The sequence below is a fragment of the Diadema antillarum genome, unplaced genomic scaffold, assembly GCF_040938485.1.
Source record: "Diadema antillarum isolate AM-2024a unplaced genomic scaffold, OU_Dant_1.0 seq00000459_RagTag, whole genome shotgun sequence".
Classification (NCBI taxonomy): domain Eukaryota; kingdom Metazoa; phylum Echinodermata; class Echinoidea; order Diadematoida; family Diadematidae; genus Diadema; species Diadema antillarum.
The window spans coordinates 1,407,099-1,431,261 of record NW_027271430.1 but is presented as its reverse complement, the minus strand read 5'-3'; the positions used below and the strand labels follow the sequence as shown (position 1 = coordinate 1,431,261).

At 36.8% G+C, this 24,163-nt stretch overlaps 1 protein-coding gene across 3 annotated transcripts in view; it reads right to left on the bottom strand.

Moving 5' to 3' along the window:
• The window catches only part of LOC139733009 (pre-B-cell leukemia transcription factor 2-like), a 67,417-nt gene extending 44,126 nt beyond the window's left edge, over positions 1-23,291 (bottom strand). The window contains exons 1-3 of one of the 3 annotated variants that reach the window (XM_071643854.1): positions 23,271-23,289; positions 10,610-11,032; positions 10,341-10,414 (exon numbers count right to left, since the gene is read on the bottom strand). In XM_071643854.1, coding sequence (XP_071499955.1) covers positions 10,341-10,414; positions 10,610-10,875 — 340 coding nt within the window. In that variant the 5' untranslated portion in view covers positions 10,876-11,032; positions 23,271-23,289. Of the gene's footprint in view, positions 1-6,244; positions 10,415-10,609; positions 11,054-23,270 lie in introns of those variants that run through there. The other 2 variants (XM_071643852.1, XM_071643853.1) reach the window with 2 other exon arrangements.
• Positions 23,292-24,163: the final 872 nt, after the last annotated feature.

Genomic DNA, 24,163 nt, shown 5'->3' with positions numbered 1-24,163 from the left:
ACAGCAAACTTAAATTTGAAAGCCCTTGATGATTCTTCAAACTTACACACAAAATTTCCATGTGTTTACAAATTAACAAAAAGACACAATTCTAGCTCTTAAAATATGCTACCAGTACAAGTCTTGCAAGTTGAAATACTCTTGCACTTACTATTATTTCATATATTAAAGATACACCCATGAAATGGAATACAACATCAATGAAATAATACTAACCATGTGAAGGGCAATTAGCTCAAAAATATGTACCATCTGATTTATAATCAAAGCAATGATAATGATATTAATATTTATAAGCATATCTTCACTTTATACGACCTCATTAAAACTGCAAACATTTCAACACATCATTGTTCCTGTAAACTACAGATGCCTTAACCTGTTGGGGTGAATTCCAGATTATTTAAAATCTAGTCTGAAAAGAAAAAAAAAATATGATCAGCACAAAAGTGAAAAATTTTGTTAAAAATCGGATTAAAAGTAAGGAAGTTTTTTAAATTTCAAAGATCTACTCATTTTTACAAAATAGCTCTTGAACAGTTGATACAAATATGTAAATGCAATAGCTGTTGATGTCATCACCTTATAATTTTCAATTAATCATGTAAAAAAAAAATATGAACATTTTATATTCCTGCTATAAAAATGTAAACATAATATTCCTGGTTCAATAACTTCAAAATAATAATCAGTCAGATATATTAGGATTTTAAAGTGGGGCACAAATGCATTTGAGTAAAAAAATAAATAAATAAATAAGTACAAACTGTATGGCAAGTTGGGAGGGGATGACATCATTGATTTCTTATTACCTATCAATATTGACTGTTCAAGAACCGTTTTGTGAAAATTAGTGAAAATTTATAATTTTGAAGTTATTCAAACATTTTTGAAGCTTTGATGAACTTCAAAATTGTTGAGAAGATTGTTGCCATCTTCTCATAACAATTGCACAGTTAAGTAGGTATACTTGAGAACAATCACTGGTAATATCTTCGTGTTGTTTTTTTCTAGTGAACCAACCTCCTCAAACTACATTGTAAGCACACTGGAGCTCAAAACAATAGCCATGCTCACAATGCTGTGAAAAACACTTATATAAATACATAAACACACTGACACATACACTGTACACTGTATTTGTTAACTCTTCAATACCAGTGTCTGATACACTCATGCTAAGATAAGGTCCAATGAGAATGTGTTTTAGAATCTCAAAACCCAATTATCAGCCACAGGCTATATAAATACACACTGAAAAAAAAAATCAAAGAGACAGAGTGCAAGAGAAACACACAGACACAAATACACATTGAGGGAGATAATTTCAACAAATACCTTATGGTCATGATATTTCATTTCAAAGTGGGCACTCACGCACTTACTCATAATATCTAACCATATCAGTGGGGTTTCCCCTTATTTTCTCTATCTTATTCCTTGCCAGTTTTTATGCTGGTTGTTTTTCCTTGTTGCCATATGGCATAGGCCTATATCATTAACTGTCTCGGATTTCTAGATATAGCGAAAATACTTACCTAATGCTGGCCAATATTTAGAGATACCTTCTGTAGTTTTGCAAGACTCAAGTATCATTGATGCCACACCAGTGAATTCAATATGAGAAAAATATATATCAATTTTTCTCTAAAATCAAAATTGGCATTGTAGTAAACAAAACTGTGTCCAACTTAACTTCACATGTACAAATCGTACGTCTGCCATAAAATCACCTCCATTTTGTACATCTGCATGATACATGCACAGGTGCATAATATATCATGCTGTCCTATTCATGCTGCATTAATGAGCAAATGCATTTCAACAGATCTACTTATGACAGAATTATTCAAGTTCTCATAACAAGTTGAAATAATATTTCATCCTGATCACTACATTGCAACCCTATACCTGAGACCAGTTTTTGTGATCATATTCATCTGCACCAATGATTCTGTTTGCCTACATGTATCTTTCATTCTCCCTCCGTTTCCATTATTTCTCTCTTACTATAGGCCTATATAATGGGGTATGAACTGTGTGTATGTATGTATGTATGTATGTATGTATGTATTTAGGCCCCATGTACAATTGTATGTATGCATGATATCTCTAAGATTTTTAATATGATATATGGTAAAAGATATAGATAGTTGATAGATTGATAAATAGAAAGATAGATGGATATATAGATTTACATAGTCTCTGTATACGTCCATTGCCAATTTCCATAATATCGCTGTCCTAAAATGTATCCAATGTCATTTCAAGGCACAAAGGGGGGGGGGGGGAGGGGGGAGAGAAGGCAGCATAGCACAGGTACATAAATTACCCCTAGGCCTGGCCAGACAATGACCTCCGTGACCTCAAAAAAAGCATTCCCATCCAGCAGAGTTCACACCCGTTGGGGCACAGCGGCATGGCAGGGAGGAGAGGAAAAGATCTGAAGTCAGTCATAGCTCTCTCTAACCTGTTTTTCCCCCCACCCCCAACCCTACCAGTCTCTTCCAGCAAACACTCCGAAAAATTTCTGCTGCAGTCTTTTCCCCTCCCCTACTTGTACAGTAGACGGTTGCGAGCCACAGCACCCATGCAATGGACTCTGGGATGCAATGTGCATGTGCGGGTCATGGCCCGAAAAGACAACCACACAAGCACCCATAACAGGCCAACACAAGCTGACACAAAGAAAGCCCTCTACAGACAGAGTGACAGGCCAACACAGTATGGGCCTACAGACTTAGCGACTGTTCAATTAAGTCGAGAACTAGAATGCCACTGCTATACTATCCAAGTCTATGAAGTTAAAATGCAAAATTCTGGTTTGTAATACACTTTATTTGTAGTGTATATCATATATTACTCCTAACAGCTACAGTAATGATGCCTTGGACACTATTTTCATTTCCATAACTATACTCCCAACTTTACCTATTACTGCTATGTTGAACATTCAGACTCTCAACAGTGATATACTATCTACAATTGTATGACACAATTTTAGCATTTTCATTCCCATGAATACTATGTAGGAGCCTACATGTGAGGATTAATTTGTAGAAGTGACACAAGGAAAACTGAGAAATTAAGGGTTTATCAGTAGAGCAGTCAGTCTCAATGTCCCCTTTAGGCTTAGGCCTACAAACTGTATACCAAGATATGAATCTTCAACTATCCAGAAATTGTCAACTCATACGAGTCATGATTTGTTCATCTGTTATAGAACTTGTGATGTAGGCCTATTACACATCTCATACTAGAATTTAAAAAAAAATAATAATAATAATGAATATGACCAATTTCCTTGATCCTTGTTGCAGTGTTACTATGGAAAAAGTGATCCCTCAAAGCCAAGGCATAGTATTTTTTGGGGAAAATATCTTTTACAAATTTCACAGCTTTGGGTATTGCCACATGATTACAAACTGGGAGTGATATGATTTTAATATAATATATATATTTAAATCATATTATTGAAAATCAATTTATCACCGCGGTACTCTCTCGGTCCAAAATCCTCAGTAAGTTTGTGTAATTTTGCATGCACATATTTTCAGTCTAGATGATCATACATGTTAAAATGTAAGATCATTATGTATGATCATAAATTCTCAACCAGCAAGCCAATTTTTCAACAAATGGGTTTTACTTTACAAATAATATACAAGGTGAACAAAACACAGAAACATGATTGTTCATGATTTCTGTGAAGTGTAATCCTCAGTGTATAATTTTCAGCTGATGACTTCCCCCCCCCCCCCCCCCCCTCCTTCTCTTTTTAAAACTCCCTGGGAAAGATGCTGAAGAAGAAGCGAATCAGAGCCACAGCAGCAGAACGGGAGGAGGAGAAAAGAATGGAAGAGACAGGGGGAGAAACAGGTAGCAGGAAAGAAGAGGAGAACTGGTTGTGATGGCGGGGAGAAGACACTCGCACACATGGCACTGTGCTGAAAGGCGATCGGAAGATATGGAGCCACGGAGTAAAGCTGTATAATTCAGCGCGAGGAAGTGCAGCTACACCAACGCACAAACCCCACGTCCTGATTTTTTTTCTCTTCCTTTTTTTTTTTAACTGCACACATGCTCTCCTACCCCCTCCCCCTTTCCCTTAACAAACACTCTGTAGATCTAGTTCACTATGTATTCCTACAGCAAGATTATATACACTGTATATATATACATGTCTATCAAACACAAGTAAAAGCTGACTGCCAGTTTTTGTTGAATGATTTACCTCTGGACAAGTTTGGTACTAGAGGGATGCCACAGGCATATTTGAAAAATAGAATCACATTTACATTTGCAACAATTCTTAGCCAACTGTGCAAAGTCATTGTCATCTTATTGATATTACTCTCATCAACATCATTCTCCTTTTCACTGATTCTTTCTGATGATGATAATCCTAAACATCACCATCACTTCTACAAAAGGGTAAACAGTGATGTGTCATGCAAAGCAGCACATATATAAAAAGCAAAAACTTTGATTGAGGAAGGGGCAAAAATATTACTTTGTCTCTAAAATACTCCATACATTTATCAGATATTTCCCTTTCCTTTCGTTTCCACATGAAGTATCTTTTGATTTCACTCCTACATATCAAGCTGGACTTCTTCAGATGGGTATATATCCTGCTAAATTGCTTTTTCTCGAAAAAAAGGTTTCAGAATGTACAGATGAAAAGATCAGTCCCCGCAAAGAGATGAGTTCCAACGTTTCTCGCAAAAACCAACTGTCCCCGCCGATTGCGCGCGGAATCCATAACGCCATTTCAAAAATATGCAACCATAAAAGTCGAAAAATATCTGTGACATTTTCTCTAGTGCCTGATGAAAAAAGATGGGCCTCTCGGTAAAAGTCTGACCGATACTCCTGTTCCTGTTTATGGACGCCGGGGCCGACCAATGGAGGGGGTTCCGCCGCACACGAAAGTGTACTCACATGTAGTCGGAGCAACCTACTCTCTCGTTCCCGCTTTTTAAGCCATTTCCTTCTCTGTCGAAACGTATGATCGAGCAAAGCATGGCTGGCACATGGAGAGACTTGCGCCTTTTCTCCTCTGTGTCTGACAGCCAGCTTCCATTTTTTTTTTCTCCCCCTCCCCTCCGTAGGAGATGATGGGGGGGGGGAGATTGAAAGGAGGGAAATGAACGGGGTTTGTTCTCAACAGCAAGTCACAGCAAATCACAGAAGCTATTAACTTTCACTCCACCGACTCTCAGAAATATGTCACCCAAGACCACTCTGCTTTAACCTTGCTACTGCAAAGTTCAGCGAAAAAAGCGACCGAGTACAAAAGCATTCAACGGTTCAAATGCCAAATCCTCGGCCAACGCAGCACTCATAGCAAACTACCACTGTACGGATAAATCTGGACCGTTGATTGCTTTCAGAGATTAATACTGATAATAAATATTGTCCAGCATTAATTCTCCCTACAACATTAATTCAAGGAGGCTTACTTAAAAGATGTTCTTCTCTACAGAAAATATATGCAAACAAAACCAAAAAAAAAAAAAAACTATACTGGGAGATAGTCATGTCATCACTTGCCCAAAACTTATTAACTTCAGCCTCTATAATGCAAGCAGTACAGAAGTTTCCTTGGCTTGAATGGACAATTTCCATATTTGCCTGCTGTTGTCTTTTTTCTGTCTGTTAAAACATAATAATAAATCCCTTGGGAACATTACAAAGTGACATTAGCTATGGTACAAATGTCCAAGGTATATTCAATATCATACCATTTGACAACACATGATGGTTTTAATTTCAGGTTTTTGTTGTTGTTGTTTGGTGTTGTTTTTTTTTTTTGCTTTTTTTTTTTTGGGGGGGGGGGCAAATCCACTGATATGTAAAACAACAATGTGCCAAAAAATTGCCTCCAGTGACAAACACTTCTTGTCTCCAAGAAAGGAAATTTCTAACTGTGCTTCTTGAACAATGATGACATTTTTCTTCTTTCTCTGCCCTCATTTTGAAAAAACAAACAAATAAAACAAAAACAAAACAGCTGTTCATAGCCTGTATAGTCAAGATTACAACTGGGTATAAGGATGATATATTTATGTATTGATCTGTTATCTTGAAATGATAGCAATCTTTTATCAAAACATTTCACAAGATGTTCCTCCCCCTGCCCTCCCAACTTTCCATACAATATTTCCTATTTGACTTTATGAATGCAGTGTTTTGTTTAAATCTATCAGTAACACTGGACCCTGGCATATGTCTAAATCCACTGTACAATTTCAGCAGCATTCTGAGATGTCGGTCCTGTAATGGCATAACAGTCAGTATGCATTGAAATGAATGAGGGGATATGTAATATTGCTAGTTGCATTACTGCGCTTTTTTCTGACACCTTGTGCCAAGATGTGGGCACATGGTGAACACTGATACTGCTGGAAAAGTAGGAACATACACTGTATATAAATCCTTAAACAAGAAAATTAGTGAAAATCTATGTATATACCAAGGGCACAGACTCACATAGATATTTTACAAAATCAAGTCATGAGGCAAAAAAAAAGAGAGAGAAATACTGGATCAGGCCAAAATATCCTAGAATACAACCCCTTCAAAAACAACAAAACAAACAAACCATCAAAAGCTGTTTAGTGATTGCAAAAACAAATCTTAAGTGAACATCGCAACTAAACATACAAGATGACATTACAATGTATCTCATTCCCAATCATATTCACCTAATACACAATGCAGTCCCTATTCTTCACTGTTGTCTACAATAAGAGGATCCTGAATTCATTGCATAAAGGAGACCCAGCATTCACCGTAATGATTATTACCTGACAGGTATATCAATAAGAACAATGTATGGATAATCCATAGGTGAAATGACATTTGCACAGTGGCTTGTAGATCTCTTGGTGAGAAATCGGCAGGATCAAAAAGATGAACTTTCAGAGACAAATAACACCTGTGCAACAGCTAATTGATTGCAGAGCAAAGGTAAATCAAATATATCCAGATGATCAATTTTCAAGCTTCTTTTTGCCGCAATGAAGAAGGAAATGAAATAACAGAATAAAGTGCATGGAAATTATTTCATCAAACTGATATCTGCATTTCAAGCATTTATCTCTCTGTGTTTTGTTTTTAACGTTCAAGGCAGTATGTCTAATTGCAATTGATATATAATATAGAAACTTCCTTGCGACACATACAAAGTACTTCTATCAAGAAATTATAAAAGATAAAAAAACTCCCCATTTTTCTGTTCAAGAAGACAATGTACAAACCCACAAATTTGAAGATGTACAAGAATATGTGAGAACCACCACAGAAAACAAAGGGAAGGTCCATAAGACTTATTATGAAATGGTCTTGTATTTTCTTCTTGGTCAATAAAAATGTCCTACAAGATCAAATACTCTTTATTGCTTTCTTTTGGCATAAGAGACAGGTCTACTTTATTAGGTACTGCTGCCTGAAGGGCATAGATACATACACAGTCAAATGAATTTTCCATTGCTTCACAAAAACACAAAACACTGAGATACATCCAATTCCTTGATATTATCAAATGCGGTACATAAAACAAGGTGCACACAACATTCTGTAAACAGCAAAACTGCAGGGGTAATGGTCATAGAAAGCCCTTAGGCAAACCAAGCAGTTCAATTTTCAGCATTCTACTTTTTTTTTCCCCCTTACGGTATGTTTCTTATGGTTGACCCTTTTTTGCAGCACAAGTTATTGCAAATTTGCAAGATTTGTTTTTTTTTTCCCCTTTCACATTGAAGCAAATATAGCTTGAAAGAAACTTTACACTATCCACAAAGGAGAAAGCCTTGGCTAGGATGAAAAAGGAATCAGCAAAGAGACAAAGCAGGAAAATCTTAAGCGCTTTTCCAGTCATAATTCATTTTCTCATTTCTTTCTCTTTGGTTTCTTTGAAGCCCAGAGCAAATATTGCCTAAACATTCTGTTATAAAGTCCACATGGAACAAAGAGTGACATTTAGGCGAACTTCTCCCAATATTAATAACAGTCCTATTCATCTGATGCTGCGGGAAAGCATTTCATTTTCTGCCCGTGTGGCATGTCGAATCCCGACGCAGTGCAGTGCAGCGCAGCACAGCGCAGGGCTGGCCAGCTCATGTAAACAAGGAATTTTTCATAACATCATCGCAACCTTAAGAAGTAATGCCAGCAGATTACGGCGACTATGCCTCGGTTTTAATTTGAATCGGGCACAAGAAATGGGAAGGAGGCTGCGATGAATCAAGCTGGAATTCTCAAAATGACATCATAACCCTAAAATCCATTAGGAATGCATTTCTCTCTGGAGCATCATAATTTTCTGATGTGGAAATTCATTTGCCACAGTATCTTTTCACACGACATCTGTATATCTGCAAATATGATATTTACAGATTACAACTACTTTTGCTACCTTACAATAAATAAGCCCTGTGAATACAACATGCATTCAATATTTTAGTCATTATACCATCCTAAACACACTGCAAAATGCATTCAAAATATTGCATCTAATGGAAACTATGATAAGAGGGTCATAAAAACGAATACGTCTACATCCACGCAGATACTCAGTAAAGTCCAATTCTGGATACGATACATGTAACATCTCATACTATCCTTTCTCTTACAAGTACACTGCAATACTGCAGTCACCTAACTATTTACCATCCAACATTTTCCATTTAGCAATCAGCATTGCAAATGTACACATGATTTTGTTAAAAGATTATGATACTTTTGGCAAATACATGTATCTCACTTTAAAATTGGGGATTTCTTTTTCCTCCAGTCTTAAACATAATATATGATTCATACAATTAGATACTCGATCTTGTCTACTTGTACATGTAAATATACATTATAATCTACAGTGATATTGACAAAAATTCATATTATATTTGATACCCAAATGCAGTTACAGTGGGGAAAAGGCATACACTCGCGCACGTAGCGGTTAAACTACGCCCATATGTTGAACATGTACACACGTAAACCATCTTGCCTCTGCTTGGTATGAGTGAGTGCCACCTACACATTGTTTCTATCACCCTCATCATCGCAATCTGTAGTTTTGTTTATTTCATGTCAGTTTGTCCTTAATTTCAAGGATTTATGGGAGAATTCTCTCATCTGACATCTCTATGTAGATTGCATTGTATTTCAGGTATAAAGTATATGTATGGCCTATCCCTTTCAAGGTAGAATGTAGATAATTTGTGGTTGTATACTTCTCCGAGTCTATTTGATCGTTTAACTTTTTTTTTTTTTTTGCAGTACTGTCTTTAATGTTTAGCCATTTAAACGTAAAAAGAAAACATCTTGAAAAGGGGATTATATATTCTTGTTTCATCTTCATAGTGCACACAATTTATCATCGGGAACTGATTTAAAGAAATATTTGTAAGTGCTGCTGAACTACTGTAATGTATTTTTGGGGGGCAAAACATTCAGAACCTTGTAAAACTTAAATACTCTCCCATTTTAGTAGAATTATGGCAATTCTTTCGCTTATGTATGACTAACCAATTCCCTTGTATTATTTAATATTCTACACACGAATATAAATATCATAATACCTGTGTATGCTTTTAGAACCTACTCTTTATTATGAATACACTACCTGAAACATTTGCAATCAAAAAGAAAATATGATTAATCATAAGAAGATGAATTACATTTTATATGCCATATTTCAAGCCATAGTAAAATTGTTTTATCTGTTGCTTATGTGACATTTCATGCTGTAGCCAGAATTCTGTTGTTGATGGTGATTATTTTCATTTCATCGTTTTTCAATTTTGCATTTTACATCTGACATCACTCAATTCATGAGCAGCCTGTTAGTCGATGCTAAATGTGGGGAACAAAAAATCCCTGAAATGCAAATAAATATATCATCCACTAAAATCCACTGTGTTATGCCCTGCGTATGCAGCCATCTGCTTACATCTACGAGAATTGAAGTCATCACACTACCTGCCCATCCCCTAGAATGATCCCCTAACCTATCCAGACTCATCACTATTGGCAAAATGCCATTTAATTGAAAATAGTGTGAATCCAATATTATGATTTTTTTACCGAAATCCAACATGGCGGAAAGAATAATATACCGCGGAGCTCGGAGCGGGTAGATTGAACAGGGGATAACCCAACCACCGCACCGCCGCGTTACATTCACCCGAGTCTGCAGGGTGCATGGATGGCGGTGCGGTGCTCAACGTAAACATAGTGCATGCTGCAGACGGTGTACCTAATACGTACACAACGCTGCATAGCCACCGTGCGAGTATATTACGGCACATACTTATCGGTAACGTATCGCTTACCTGTTTTTTCCTTGATTTCGCACAGTACGCTGAAGAGAGCTGGCTTCATACGATGACAGTTCAGTGCATGTTTTCTGCAAATGTGCAAGTGAGACATAAAATACTGCATGAGCGGAAGAACAGGAGGTAGAGCGAGGAAAATACGCGCCTCATCGTATCCTCAAAAAAGGCATCAAAACACGGCTGTCCCCCAAGTGTCGGGTGTGTGATTGACGCTTGTAAACAAGAATTGGCCACATCATTCATAACACCAAATCCCTGCAACTCACCTGGCTTGTGCTTCATCTAGACTCTGATCCGTGATCGTCATTATTTGCTGCAAAATGTCCCCGATTTCTTGCTTTCTTGTCTCCTGGGAATGCCTATCCGACGTCTGTTGTGAGCCCGAGTCGGACGTCGGGGCAGACAAGCTTACAGGGGGCTGCAGGCCGGGCTGATGCAGCAGGGAGCCTTGGCTGTGGGGCAGCACATGGCCCGACGTCATGGCATGCATCCCATGCATTAGTCCCGTCTGTAGTCGCTGCTGTTCATCCATTACACGATATCACCGTCGCGGCTACTCGAACGAAAAACCTGTCAAGATGATTTCAAACGCTTCCTTTCGTCCAACTCGATATCAGCTATCCGTTAAGACGAAGTTGTGCACGTGTACGCGAACTGTCAAGTTTGGGGGCAGTCCAGCACAATGATGGCTGTAATAAAATAGAGAAAAAGCGTCGATGAAATGTTTTTATTCTGCCGTGTAACATTGGAGGTGGGGAAGAAACGCGCATTGACGGCTACGCAAATGCCACTCAAACCATACGACGTGTCAAAACCCAAGCCGACAGGCCACGCCCTAACTGATGATTGACAGTTGGCATAGCAACGGACTCTTACATTATGATGGCAGGGGCAAATTTTAGTAGTAACAAGCCTGCGTTTTATGGACACTGAGCAATTTATCGATTTTGGTTCTTTTGATAGCTTTGAAGGGCATAAAATCTATAAGGGCATGTCTTCCGCAGATCTGCAGATCAAGAAAATAGAATAACCGCAACTTACATCAGTCAACCAGAACGCTTTATACTCGACCTTGCCACCGTGAGAATAATGGCTCCTTCCACACGAACCCATTTTCTTTGTGTGACAGTTTCATTGTTCCGACAAGAAAGGATTTCACGTTGGTAGTGATAATTAATTGTCGTGGCTTCATTAGGATTAAGCATGGTTCATGAGCTCTATTTTCACCCGAGTTTAAGGACACAGGCTCTAAACCTTCACTGTTAAAATGCTCTAACTTGCTCGTGTTTGCTGAATCGTAGTGACGTGAACTAGTAACGGCTCATTCAAATTTCGGGGCGAGAACGGTTGAAGAGAGCTAAACACGCGCCCTCCAGAAGATGGTACAAAAAAAATAAATAACAGCAAAAACTTACTATTTTTAAATTTCTCTGCTTGATAAACATTTGTTAGGAAGAGGTACCTCTGTAAACTAGTGAAATGATACTCTGAATAACATTGGCGAACGATGTACTCAGCAATCGCTGTCCATTAATGTACTCATACCGTCATGTGCATTCTATTCACATGATTGAGCATGTAATACGTTTTACTTTCGGTGTGATTGTAAACTCCGAAAATATATATATATATACTAAACTGAAATCAATTAATGAATATTATAAAGGAGATGTACCTTCTTAGAATGTAGAACAGTACTGCAATGAAGATAGTTATGACAAATGTAGTCATGATTTCGAAAGTAATCTGTTGTAATGATGATGGATTGCATGATAATAATCATTATGTCACAAAAATATAGATGCTTTTGTTGTTCCAGAAACAGTGATGATTCGTGTAAAAAAAAAATCATACTGATATGCGTGAACCACATCTGCTAGCAGTACTCGTAACAGTGTAAAGAATGCTAATACTGATGAAAATGATGATATTAATCACCATTATCATCACCATCATAACATTGATAAACATGATGATAATGAAACATATTATAAGTACAATAATAAAATGACAACTGTAATGACAACAGTGCATGGTCAAAGTGATTGGTATAATTTACAGGCATGCTTATTATTTCTGTCGTTTATTACATTCTTACAATTTTTTTCATAATAAATTTCTATGGCAACTGAAATATAATGACAAGTTGACCACATCTTTTCTTTTCAGAAGCTGCCATCAAAATCAAATTTCTGCTTATGACGGTGATCCCTTGCATTACTTTGTAATAATTTGATTTGATTATTAATCATGTTTGAATTGTTGTATCGCATTGCGTGATATGTATATCTTTCAATGCATAATCATTTTGAAACATTTATTTGAAGTGTTATATATTCATTTTGTGAGAAATGCAGAAATCAGATCAAATCAAATATTACAACAATGATGACAATAATATTAGCAATAACAATGATGGGAATTAATAGTAACAATCATCATCGTTTTAATAACCATGATTGTGAATTAAAAAAGAGAGATATAATAATATCATTGTGAATGATGACAATAACAGTGATAATAACGATAATAATATCTGTCATCAATATGAATAAACTTCTGTGAATGAGCGTCGATGTAGTGCTGAAATAATTTCTGTCTTGGGCAGACACTCATCACGTTCATTTCGCAAAGAACAATTTTTGTGATATGTAATCATGCAAGATTCCTCTGTGGGTTTTTTTTTTTCCGGCACTACCTCTTTTTTCCCCCTAATTTTCTATAAAATACGGACTTTCGGCTTTTTATATGATCCCGGCATTGATTCTCACAATCTACACACATTAAAAAAAATGCCAAAAGTTGTCCCTCTTTCAAAGTTATTATACGACCGTCACTAGAACGTGACAGCAGTATCTTACATTTATGGTCTTCTGATATTGTGGTTCTAAAATGAATTTCGTTCATCAACTGCATGCACATTGCAGTATTGGTATCAGTAGTAGTAGTAGTAGTATATGATATATAGTATATAGTAGTAGTAGTAGTAGTAGTAGTAGTTGCTGTTGTTGTTGTTGTTGTCGTCGTCGTCGTCGTCGACGTCGTCGTCGTCGTTGTCGTCGTTGTGTGTTGTTGTAATAGCGGCATTGTACTGACAGACGGTGAAATAACAAACTGGGATTTCATCCGTTTCCGTGCGATTACTAGTTCTATGTTTACGGCGTTGCGAAACAAAACAAGAAGGCTATAAATGCATTTCATATCAACTATGGTTATTCATGCAACTGTAATAGTGCGTATGTCATGATCTATGGAACTTCATTATTCGTCTTTACTACAAAAAGCATCACTTCAGAATTAACACGGTATTATTATTTCGTCCCAGACATCGATCGAAATATAGAATGGAAGTTTGGCTTCGAAGCATCATAGGGAAAGGCGGTGTATAAAATGCCCGCCCGAAATGCTAGCCCACGAACTATAGCGAGCGTGACCGACTCGTTCTGTGTCGGCAATCTCCAGCGTCTCTCAGCATCCTCGCCGCCAAACTTTCGGCAGGATCATAACGAGGGAAGATACAGTGCATGTTTTTATATGTGTGAGAGATTCTATAGCGTGCTAATTTTGCAAATAAAAAACGCCGGTATGAAGATATGGCATTGTTATTTTGTTTGTGCTCTACTTTGGATAAGATTTACATTGAGATAAATCTGTGTACGTGTAGATGTAGGTTTAAAGGTAACTATATCGACAAGGGCTGTCTGTGTGGTGGACCTTTCAAGCTAAAAATCACGTTCCTCTCTTCAATATTGAACATAGTTTACGTCAATTTGTGATAACCTCATGTTCTGTACTATTGTATACTATTATCATCCCTTTCTTTCTCTTCATTTCGCGTAAGGAAGGGAATTATATAATCTACTCAGGGTGCAGGGCTATATATTTTGTCATTGCTATGTTTTCTGTCTGTTTTACCTCTTTCTCCCCAATTCTATGATTTTCAGCTTTGGAGAGATTCGACCGTTTATGATTATCACAAGACAGATAAAAATATTATAAAGAGGGCTTTCCCTTATTAAGATATCAAGACAATGATAAGAATACAACATTGTACATCATAACTCGCGCGAGTGATAATTCCTTCATTATCAGCTTCAGGATTTAAGTCAAAATGGAGTTGGTAATGAATTAACCTGTAATTATCATTCTATATCCAATACCAAAATAAAAAGAAAAGAAAAAGAAATGTATAATTACCATCACAATCCGCTCATGTAAATCTCGACAAAAATGACAGTCCTCAGCGAGTTGTCATAGCAATGAGCCACTTGAGCTGATAAGGATGTGATCGTGTGTATCACGAGCGGCATCGTGGGAAAGCCGTGTGGTTTACGCCGCTCATCACCCTTCCTCATAGGATCGCCTCACAATTCAGAATCCCAAGTGGGAATAATGACTTTGTATGTGTGTGATATATCATAATTATTGTAAATTAATTCTATGATGTTCGAACTGATTAAAAAAGAGTAAAAGTGAACCGTCGACTGTCTCAAAAACCTTCGCGTCCTCATAAATAGTGATAGAATTAAAACGATGCTATGTTCACTTACGTTGCTTTACTGTACTATACGTCGGTAGTGATAGCTTTAGGTATACACTTCATTGAAAATGCAATTAAGTCTTGCATTTCATATTTGTCTTGTTTTCTCTCCTATCATGTATGATTATACATCATTTGTCACAAAACAAAAATATATGTAAATACACAAATATATATATAATATATGCATTATATACATATATATCATACAATAATATCACTTATTTTTCCTCTCTATTTCTTCTTCTATATTAATGCACATACGAAAGTAGTATATGTGCTTGATGTGTTTGGTTTTTTCCTTCGTCAGCGTGAAAAGCACACGTATCTATACCAGTCCATTTAAACGTCTGGCTCGCCCAAATATGGCCTTGAAACAAAACGAAATACACGCATCGTTTTCAAATGCTCTGCGCTCGGAATATGATGACATTCAAATAACAGAAATTTGCTTCCAATGGTCGTGTAAATATCAACTTTTCGTTCCCTATTTTTTTACAGGTTAATGAGGAAAATAAAAGGGAATAAGAAACAGAGCAAGATATAAGAAATAAAACATTCCTTAAAGGAATCATCAAGTTACTTGTATAGTGGCGTTTCATGATTGTATGACCTGACGTGTCAAAATAAGTTTGAAAAGCCCGACGATTGGTGGGTGTGTAAGGTAGAGTAAAAGCGCCAATATCCGGCGAAATCCAGTCCATTGTCATCTGTTCTGATTCGTGTGTTGCTTTTCCTTCATCGAAAAAGGCAGGGCAGTTTTGTTTCGAGCCACCGATACGTGTTCCATCACGTCTCGTGCGCCGGGTTTTAGGCCTTCGGCAGAAATATATAACTTGAACAATTGGTGATACACTTAGCATGGATGTATACACGCGAAACATTATCATGCGTGTGTCTGACATGGCAAATACTGTGCACTGCATTTTTTTTTTCTAGAGGCAGTTTTATGAACTCATCTTGTAGTATTTCATAAGTCATTATAATTATGTAGTAAGTGATTACTATAGCGCCATACAGTCCTCCTTTATCACTGAAAATTCTCTGTCTCTGTGTATATATTTTTCTTTCGATTTAAATCACGAGAATCTTCGTCTCGCATCCCTCTTTCTCTCTCCCTGTCTATAGTTCCGTCTTCGCTGTCGTTTTCTTGGGCTTTATATTTTCATTTCATTTGCCGAATGCTCTCTTTTTTTCCCATAATCTTTTATTGATTCCATATTCAATACAATTTCATGATCTTCGCAGACAAGATCGATCCTTTTTGGTTTGAGAGTTAATCTGTAATAGACGCAGTACTGTGTTCCCCCTCCCGTAATAATTGCATAGCTGAGTTCCATATGTTTTGTTACTAGTCAACAGTAAAACGCATTAATGCATTTCGTAACATCTCATCATCCATGAAACATAATGACACTGTGATTTCCGAAGTTATATCGTCCGATATTTATTATCATAATATGCGATTGATATGTATTGATTACATCCAAGAACACATTGCAAATACGAAAAAAAAAAGCGTTTGAACTTAATATCACAACCGAAAAATAAAACAGGGCAAAAAGTTTAATAATAATAATAATAATGATAATAATAATAATAATAATAACGATAATAATAATAATGATAATAATGATAATAATAATGCTAATAATAACAACAACAACAATAATAATAATAACAGTAATAATAATAATGACTATAAATATTGGATTTTATGAACAGTAAACAATTGAAGCTCATTATTGTGACATATAGGGGCCTAGATGACAATGATTATTGCAATGACCAAGTGATGCCATTTCTATTCATTGCACCGATCATGACAAAACAAAAATTGCAGTTATAACGAGAACTCGAGGACAAAAAGGGCGGAAGTACATCAAATAATAATAACGAAAGAGTAACCTCAGATATAGAATACAATGAACGGTGCTATGTCATATGACCATATCAAATTGTACGAGTATGCAGTGGAGATGCAGGTAGCTCGAATTTCGTCAATGTTCAGCGTCTCTTCGCACGGACATGGTTGTTGCTTTTCTGCTACTGACCGGAAGATGGCGCTAACGCAAAAATTGTCCGGCGCTTTCCAATACACGCGAACGCAGACGACCTGAACGTTCGCCGCCAAGTACTGCGAACCTAGATGTTATCCATCCGCGGCGAATCGTGAGAGATTATAAAACTAGGTTTGAATGTAGCATTTCCAGGTCTCGCCCTTATCATAGTCTATCTCTTCATCGTTACAGTTATAGTAATAACTATAGAATATTGGTCAGACTTAAATTATCCTAAAGCTACGACGATTGATCATAAAGGATGGCGCGTCAAAAGAGTCATGCTGATGTTTGATTGACAACATATTTGTCTTTTAGCCAGTTTTTTTTCTTCCAGGTCACATAGTATCTAAAAGACATATTGTTTCATTAAAAGTATAAACCTAAAAAACATTAACAGCTGATATGTTCTACAAAAAGGTGATTCATTTCATGCAGCTGTCCGTCTATTGCATTTTTTTTCTACTTCTTCGATTATATATCTTTTTATTTCTTTTAAGAAAGAATTAGAGCATCCTAATGATGCATCATACCATGGTGCGTCATGCTTACTGACAATTTTGGAAAAGGAAAATTCACGCAGTGTTACCAAAAAAATGACTTCAAAATTAAAGTTGGGAGAGAGAAATATTTCTCTTTTTTTTTCAAATAAACCACCTTATAATTCAATGTATTTTACATAGAATGTAATTCGAGAATAAATATAATTGCATTTCATTTCATTAATTTTTAGAGCAAGGGTTCTTATTTTCATGAAAATCACATGCACCTTATCACTATTTGATTTTAAAAATGAAAATGGTTAAAAGTAGAAAAGGATGGTAATAATAACTATAAAGATAATGACCATAATGATATAGTAATCATAAGAATCATATGATAAGGAGACGTCTATTAAGAAGTTATGGGTAAGACCAGGGCCCGTTTCATAAAACTTGTCATCAGTGACAACTGCCACATATCTATGACAAATTTGCTCTCACTCAATCCGATGCAAGGATTTCAGTAGCTTGTCACATCTATGACAACTTGTCACTGATGACAAGTTTTATGAAACGGGCCCCTGAATACATGACAAACCGCAACAATGTTGAAATTTAAGAAAGAAAAGCTGTAACAATAGAAAAAGGAACCAAAAGGATTTTGTCAACGTCTTTGAGAGTTAGACAAGAAGACCATCAAACTTGCGTGATGAACATAACATATCATATTTTTGATCTTACATTTATTTTGATTGCAGGCGATTTGGGGGTCGATTTTTATTGAAAGCAAATTGCTTTCTTTCTTTGTTAATTTGTACATTGGTACGTTTGGTTGTTTTTGTATTTTATATCTGTGTTTATTTTACACATACTAGACAGTCTATTATTAGCCATGTTTCAGTGATACAACTGTTCGTCCGTGAGGTCAAGAAAAATTTGCCTGTTATGTGTATTACATGATCATACTCCACAATAACATACACCACATCTACTCACATAGAATGTCTGTGTTTCAAATAAATACTCTTACACTAAGCTATACCTAACACTTATCAAATAAACGTTTTATCTTTATAATTTGCTGTCATACATGATATCTGAACTGACTATTTTGTTTTGGTTTTGGTTTTATTCCTGCATTTAATTGTTCATTTTCCAGTTACAGTAAGAAATAAGACACGAGGTACACAAGCACAACATACGCGAGAAAATGGTATGGGAATAGCCTGCTAAATAGGTGTGTTTTGGAATAGCTTTAGCTAGCAATGAATATACCTGTACTAACAAAAATTAGAATTTGCCATTTTATATGGGATGGAGTGTGATGGGCGGATATCATTATTCTTGTCTTCCTGGATCAAAATAATATTTAATAGTGAAACAAGGTCCATATTGCCGACGGCACTACGTCAACTGATAACACAATGAGTTTAAGTGCCTCCAGAAACAAATGTTGCATGCAATGAACTTGTGGTATTGAAAGAATGAGATTATTAAGCAGAGGGGTGAAGGTTGAGGTGTGAGTTTTCTTTAATTTAAAATCATAGATCAGCAGTTGTGATCTTACAAATTTCATTTGCAGAGGGAGACAAATTGAAGAAAACTCACACCTCAACTTGTTGTATTTTTTTTTCAATAATCATGTTTATTTCATACCCCCTTCCCCCGGAAAGGGGGGTTGCTCAGTGCAAGACCAGAGGTTTATAGTATAAATATCGGAATATTTATTATTATGCTTCCAAACCATAATTTGTAATTTGTATCATATTTTGTATGTCTATTGTGTCTTTCTTAGCCGTTGCCTCTTTTTCTGTTCGAGCCCTTCGAGCGTTCCGGCCTATATACTCATTATTTCCAAATATGCTTGCTTTGGAGACATATATTCATTGATCGTATGTTGACTTTGTGTTCGCATGCATGGTTTAGGGTTGAGTTTATCATTTATTGATTTAATATAATGAAAATAGAAATAAACTAAAACAATTACTCAGTAATCAAGCAATAGATCAGATCTTTATTATCACAAGGGCTCAACTGCAGCTCGCTACAAGCAATTGGTCTCCTGAAATGTGCCGACGATGCATCCATACATGTGTTAGATCACACACAAAATAAGAATAATACCTGCTATGATGATTAATGGTAGGACAGAAGCAATAAAAAGATTTTCAGAGATTACACATTTAGCAGAATTTTTAGAGGAAGAAAATGAGAAATGTCTTCTTTTTTTCCTGACAGTGGATAAGAACTAAAATTAAGCAAGCGTCAACGTGCAGTGTCCGTGGTCCAAGTTCGCCAGCAGCGGCAGTAGTGCCCTGCATGGCAAGGCGAACTTACGGCCGATAGCCCAGGAGGTACCTACATAATACAGTATTTTATTGCTACCTTCAGAGACCACTTTGAATAAATCCATTCAGGTACAAAGAGACAGTCCTATACAAATGCGCGACATTTCATAATCAATTGATTAATACAGCATTTTCTCTCTTTCGGCAATATCTATATACAGTGGACTTTTTCTTTCTCGAATCGTTGTACATCGGAAGATCATAGGTATTTTTTTTTCTCGTGATTGTTGTAACTTATTCTGTCCTTAAAATTCGTTTGGATATTTCTTTATTTTCACAAACCTCAGAAATGATTCTGTGTCCATCCGACAGGTTGATATCATACGCTTCTGTCAACTATTAATGCTTTCCGGATGGACGGTTTTGGTTGTTACAGCCAACATTGCCTATTTTGTCACACCCATGCGATACATACGTACATCGTAACCATAATTTCTTTGCAACTCCTGCTCAGTGTTTCAAAGGAGCAACTAACTAAGTAAATGAATAAATAGAAAAATTGTCTTGAATCCTCTCATGAAAGATTAAAACCTTTGAATTTCTATCATGTCCTCACTATTTCATGTCACACCTTATTAACCTATTGTACCTATTAGTTTATGTTTGTTATGTTTGTATGTTTATATGTTCATACGTTTATAAGTTTATATGTTTACATGTTCATATGTTTATATGTTCATATGTTTATACATTTATACGTTTATATGTTCATATGTTTATATATTCATATGTTTATATGTTCATATGTTTATATATTCATATGTTTATATGTTCATATGTTTATATGTCCATATGTTTATATGTTCATGTTTATATGTTCATATGTTTATATATTCATATGTTTATATGTTCCTATGTTTATATGTCCATATATTTATATGATTATATGTTCATATGTTTATATGTTCATATGTTTATATATTCATATGTTTATATGTTTCTATGTTTATATGTCCATATATTCATATGTTCATATGTTTTTATATGTTCATATGTTTATATATTCGTATGTTTATATGTTCATATGTTTATATGTCCCTATGTTTATATGTTTAAATGTTCATATGTTTATATATTCATATGTTTATATGTCCATATGTTTATATGTTCGTAGGTTTATATGTTTATGTTTATATGTTTACATGTTTGTCGATATTCTTGCCTATTTTAGCAAGCCAGTATATTTGTACTACATCATTATGTATCCTGTCACATATTACGTGAACCAACCCACAGACCAGAAATGGTGAATACATATCTTTTTTATTCATGGTTTACTGAAAAATTATACAGAATCACACTATTTACATATCAATCACCGTAATATCAATGTTGAAAAAGGATATGAAAGCAGAATGAAGAAACCCCATTCACACGATCATGTTGTGATTCCTGTAAATAAAAAAGTGTCTAATTTTGCACAGTGAGGTGAGACGTCTCACCTCCCTGTTCTGCAGTAGCGGAGTGTGTGTTGGGGGATGGGGGGGGGGGGTGTAAGGTGGGGATGCAAGTGATACTAAGGGTCCGACTTATTGCATGGAGTAAGAAAACTCGGAGATTTGATGACATTTCACAATTTGAACTTAGTAACTATATTTTCAACAAATAAACAACAAGCAAACTAACTGCCTAAGTATTAACAATAGCTGTGCAACAAAATAATAAAGTCAGCATCATGAATGCCATACTTGGCTCATCAAGTCAGCATGGCCAGTCTGTTTGTGTCTCGTCACGATATACCTGTCTATCTTGTGCAAAGTATCTATATCCCTCGTGTATCGGCTTTGTTCATCAATTATTTCTCTCTCCCCTGCTTGTCTTCTGGTTGTCTTCGCTTTATAAGAAATAGTCAACTTATCAATCACATCCACATTGAAGTCAAATAAAAGTAGAATGTAACCAGTTGGGAAAAAAAATATCGGGACCTACCCCAAGAGCCTGAAAGGTTGACCTGTTGCCCATCTCCTCGAGGTGTCAACTTTTTTGGGGGAATTAATTAGTCCTGGTATACACTTGACTCCACCCTATATACTCACCACCCATCATCGCCACCTCCTTCAAGATTTCGTGAAAAACAGATTTACGGCGCTCGAGAGGAACTTTCCCCATTACACTGAGCAGTAGAAGAGAAGGAGGACAGCGTAAATGGGAGTGTAGATCGGGATGAGATTGTATGGGATGGAGAGAGACGTACATACTTTTGTTTTTTACATTTCTCTTTTGGCGCGCTGCATACTTCCCCTCTGCCCAGAGCGCGCGCAATTTTGGCGCTCTCCAGGAAAGGATCGGAACCGCTCTTCAAAGTGACAAGAAGGTTCTCCACCGGAGCGTTTTCCTCCTCAACCCTGTCGCCTCATCTGAAAGCCAACTTCGGGGGTAAGAGGAGGAGGAGGAGGAAGAGAAACTGATTTTTGAAGTATTTCCACCCGAATTCTTAATCAGGAAACTCGAGGGGAAGTTAACAAGAAAACAACGCGCATACCGTACAATTACAGAAGAAAAGAAAAAAAGAAAATCTCCGCGCGTTAGAGGAATTCAGCGACCATGCAGTGTATTGAACATATCTGATGCTACGGGGTTTTTAGCTGAGACGGTGGGTGGAGAAAACTGTGGCTTGGTCAACGGGTTACTTTACAAGAACATCGCATCTTTGGAGTTAAGCGATTGAGTATATTTAGTTATTCGGAGTCCGCAATAAGGTTATCATCAGAGCGAGCAATGAAAATATAGTGATGGCCGTGATGATGTTGATGATGACTATTGATAGCAATGATATTTCATTTCATTAATTATGATGACGATAATAGAAATAGAAGTAATAAAATGGATAACAATGGTTATCATTTTGATCATCACCATCAGTATCATCTCATTTCCATTATTCTGCAATAGCAATGATGATTTTGAGAATAATGATAACTATGATAATAAAAATATTCAGCGTAATTACAACGTAATTAGTGAGGACAGAAACAATGGCGATCACAACAACCATGAGAAGTCAAAAATTAACGAACAATCTTTGCGTGAGCGTGGTCCTTTACTAACAGGAATTGAAGTCGATGTCGTTTTACCTTACGAAGATGGAAAACGTATTAAAAAACACAAACACGTGACTATCTTTTTCAGCTGTCAATATGTGTTTCTACTTCAGCGTCCAAATAAAGTAACTTGTCAACAGAAACAAATAAAATTCGTAAACACTAGTGAAACAAGACATAAATACAGAAGATTAAAAAAAAACCACTGCAGCCCCAATATGAAGTGTTTTGTTTCAGATTTGCTTAGGAAAACTATCCGCTTCCAGCTGCAAAAGAAAAAAAAAGACATGTCAAAATTGAGCTGTGTTGCGACAGAGGAAGAGAAAAGCCTGTTGTTGATCAAACTTTCTAGATAGTATATGATTATTTATCTTTTTTTTAAATACACTAAAAACTATTGGACATCAGAGACATGCCAAGTGACTATAGATCAATACGATCCCTTCTCACATTTACCTCTCGCGTGAAGCAGAACCGTTCGCTGATATTGACAGACCTGCGAAGAAGATTTCAGCGTTCAGCAAGAAACATGCGAAACCCGAGCCGTCTCCGCGAAAGACATGGTTACGCTCAATTTACTGCCAGCGGACGTGGCGTTGTGACTTTTGAGAGAAACGTAAAGCAAACGACTCTAGAAGCTGAGCCGAACATCGCTCATAGATAACTACTTACTTTGTATCTTCGTAACTTGAAGCGCCAGGAGCTATCGCATGTTCACCAAGCGACTTTTTTTTCTGAGATCCGATCCGCTAATTCCAAGGAGGTCTGGTGAGGTCTACAGAGAAGCAAAGCAGTGAAGTTACTGCTGGTACCCAGAGCTGGATCTGTCGGGAGACCGATCGGTCAACGAGTCCCGCGAAAACTGAGTGGCGTCCAATGAGAAACTCGTAGTCTTACTCAAAGCAAAGACAAGATAACCATGCGTCACTCCTAAATATTAAGATCATTAGTTTGTCTTCCAGTGGATGTTATGTGTGTGTGTTGGGGGGGGGGGGTGGGGGAGGGGAGGGGAGGGAGGGATGGTGGTTGTGGATGCGAGAGGCCAAACAAAAATTGTTCATCACTCACTATGTCCCTGTTCGCACACGTGTGTTTGTGCTTGTGTTTGTGTCCTGTGACTGTACATGTGTGTGTGCGTGTGCGTGTGTGCGTATGCGCTTGATTTTTTTGCCCCTCCTGTATTTTCCTTCGTTATTTCCTATATTTCTCTCCCCCCCCCCCCCCCACCTCATGACTTGACGGCGCGTCGTTCCCCGTGTCTGAAAACTGGCTGGACTTGGCACTAAACGATTTGGAAGTGCTCACCAAGGCGTGTGTCTTGGCGAATTTCCGCTTCTCCCCGCGGGTAT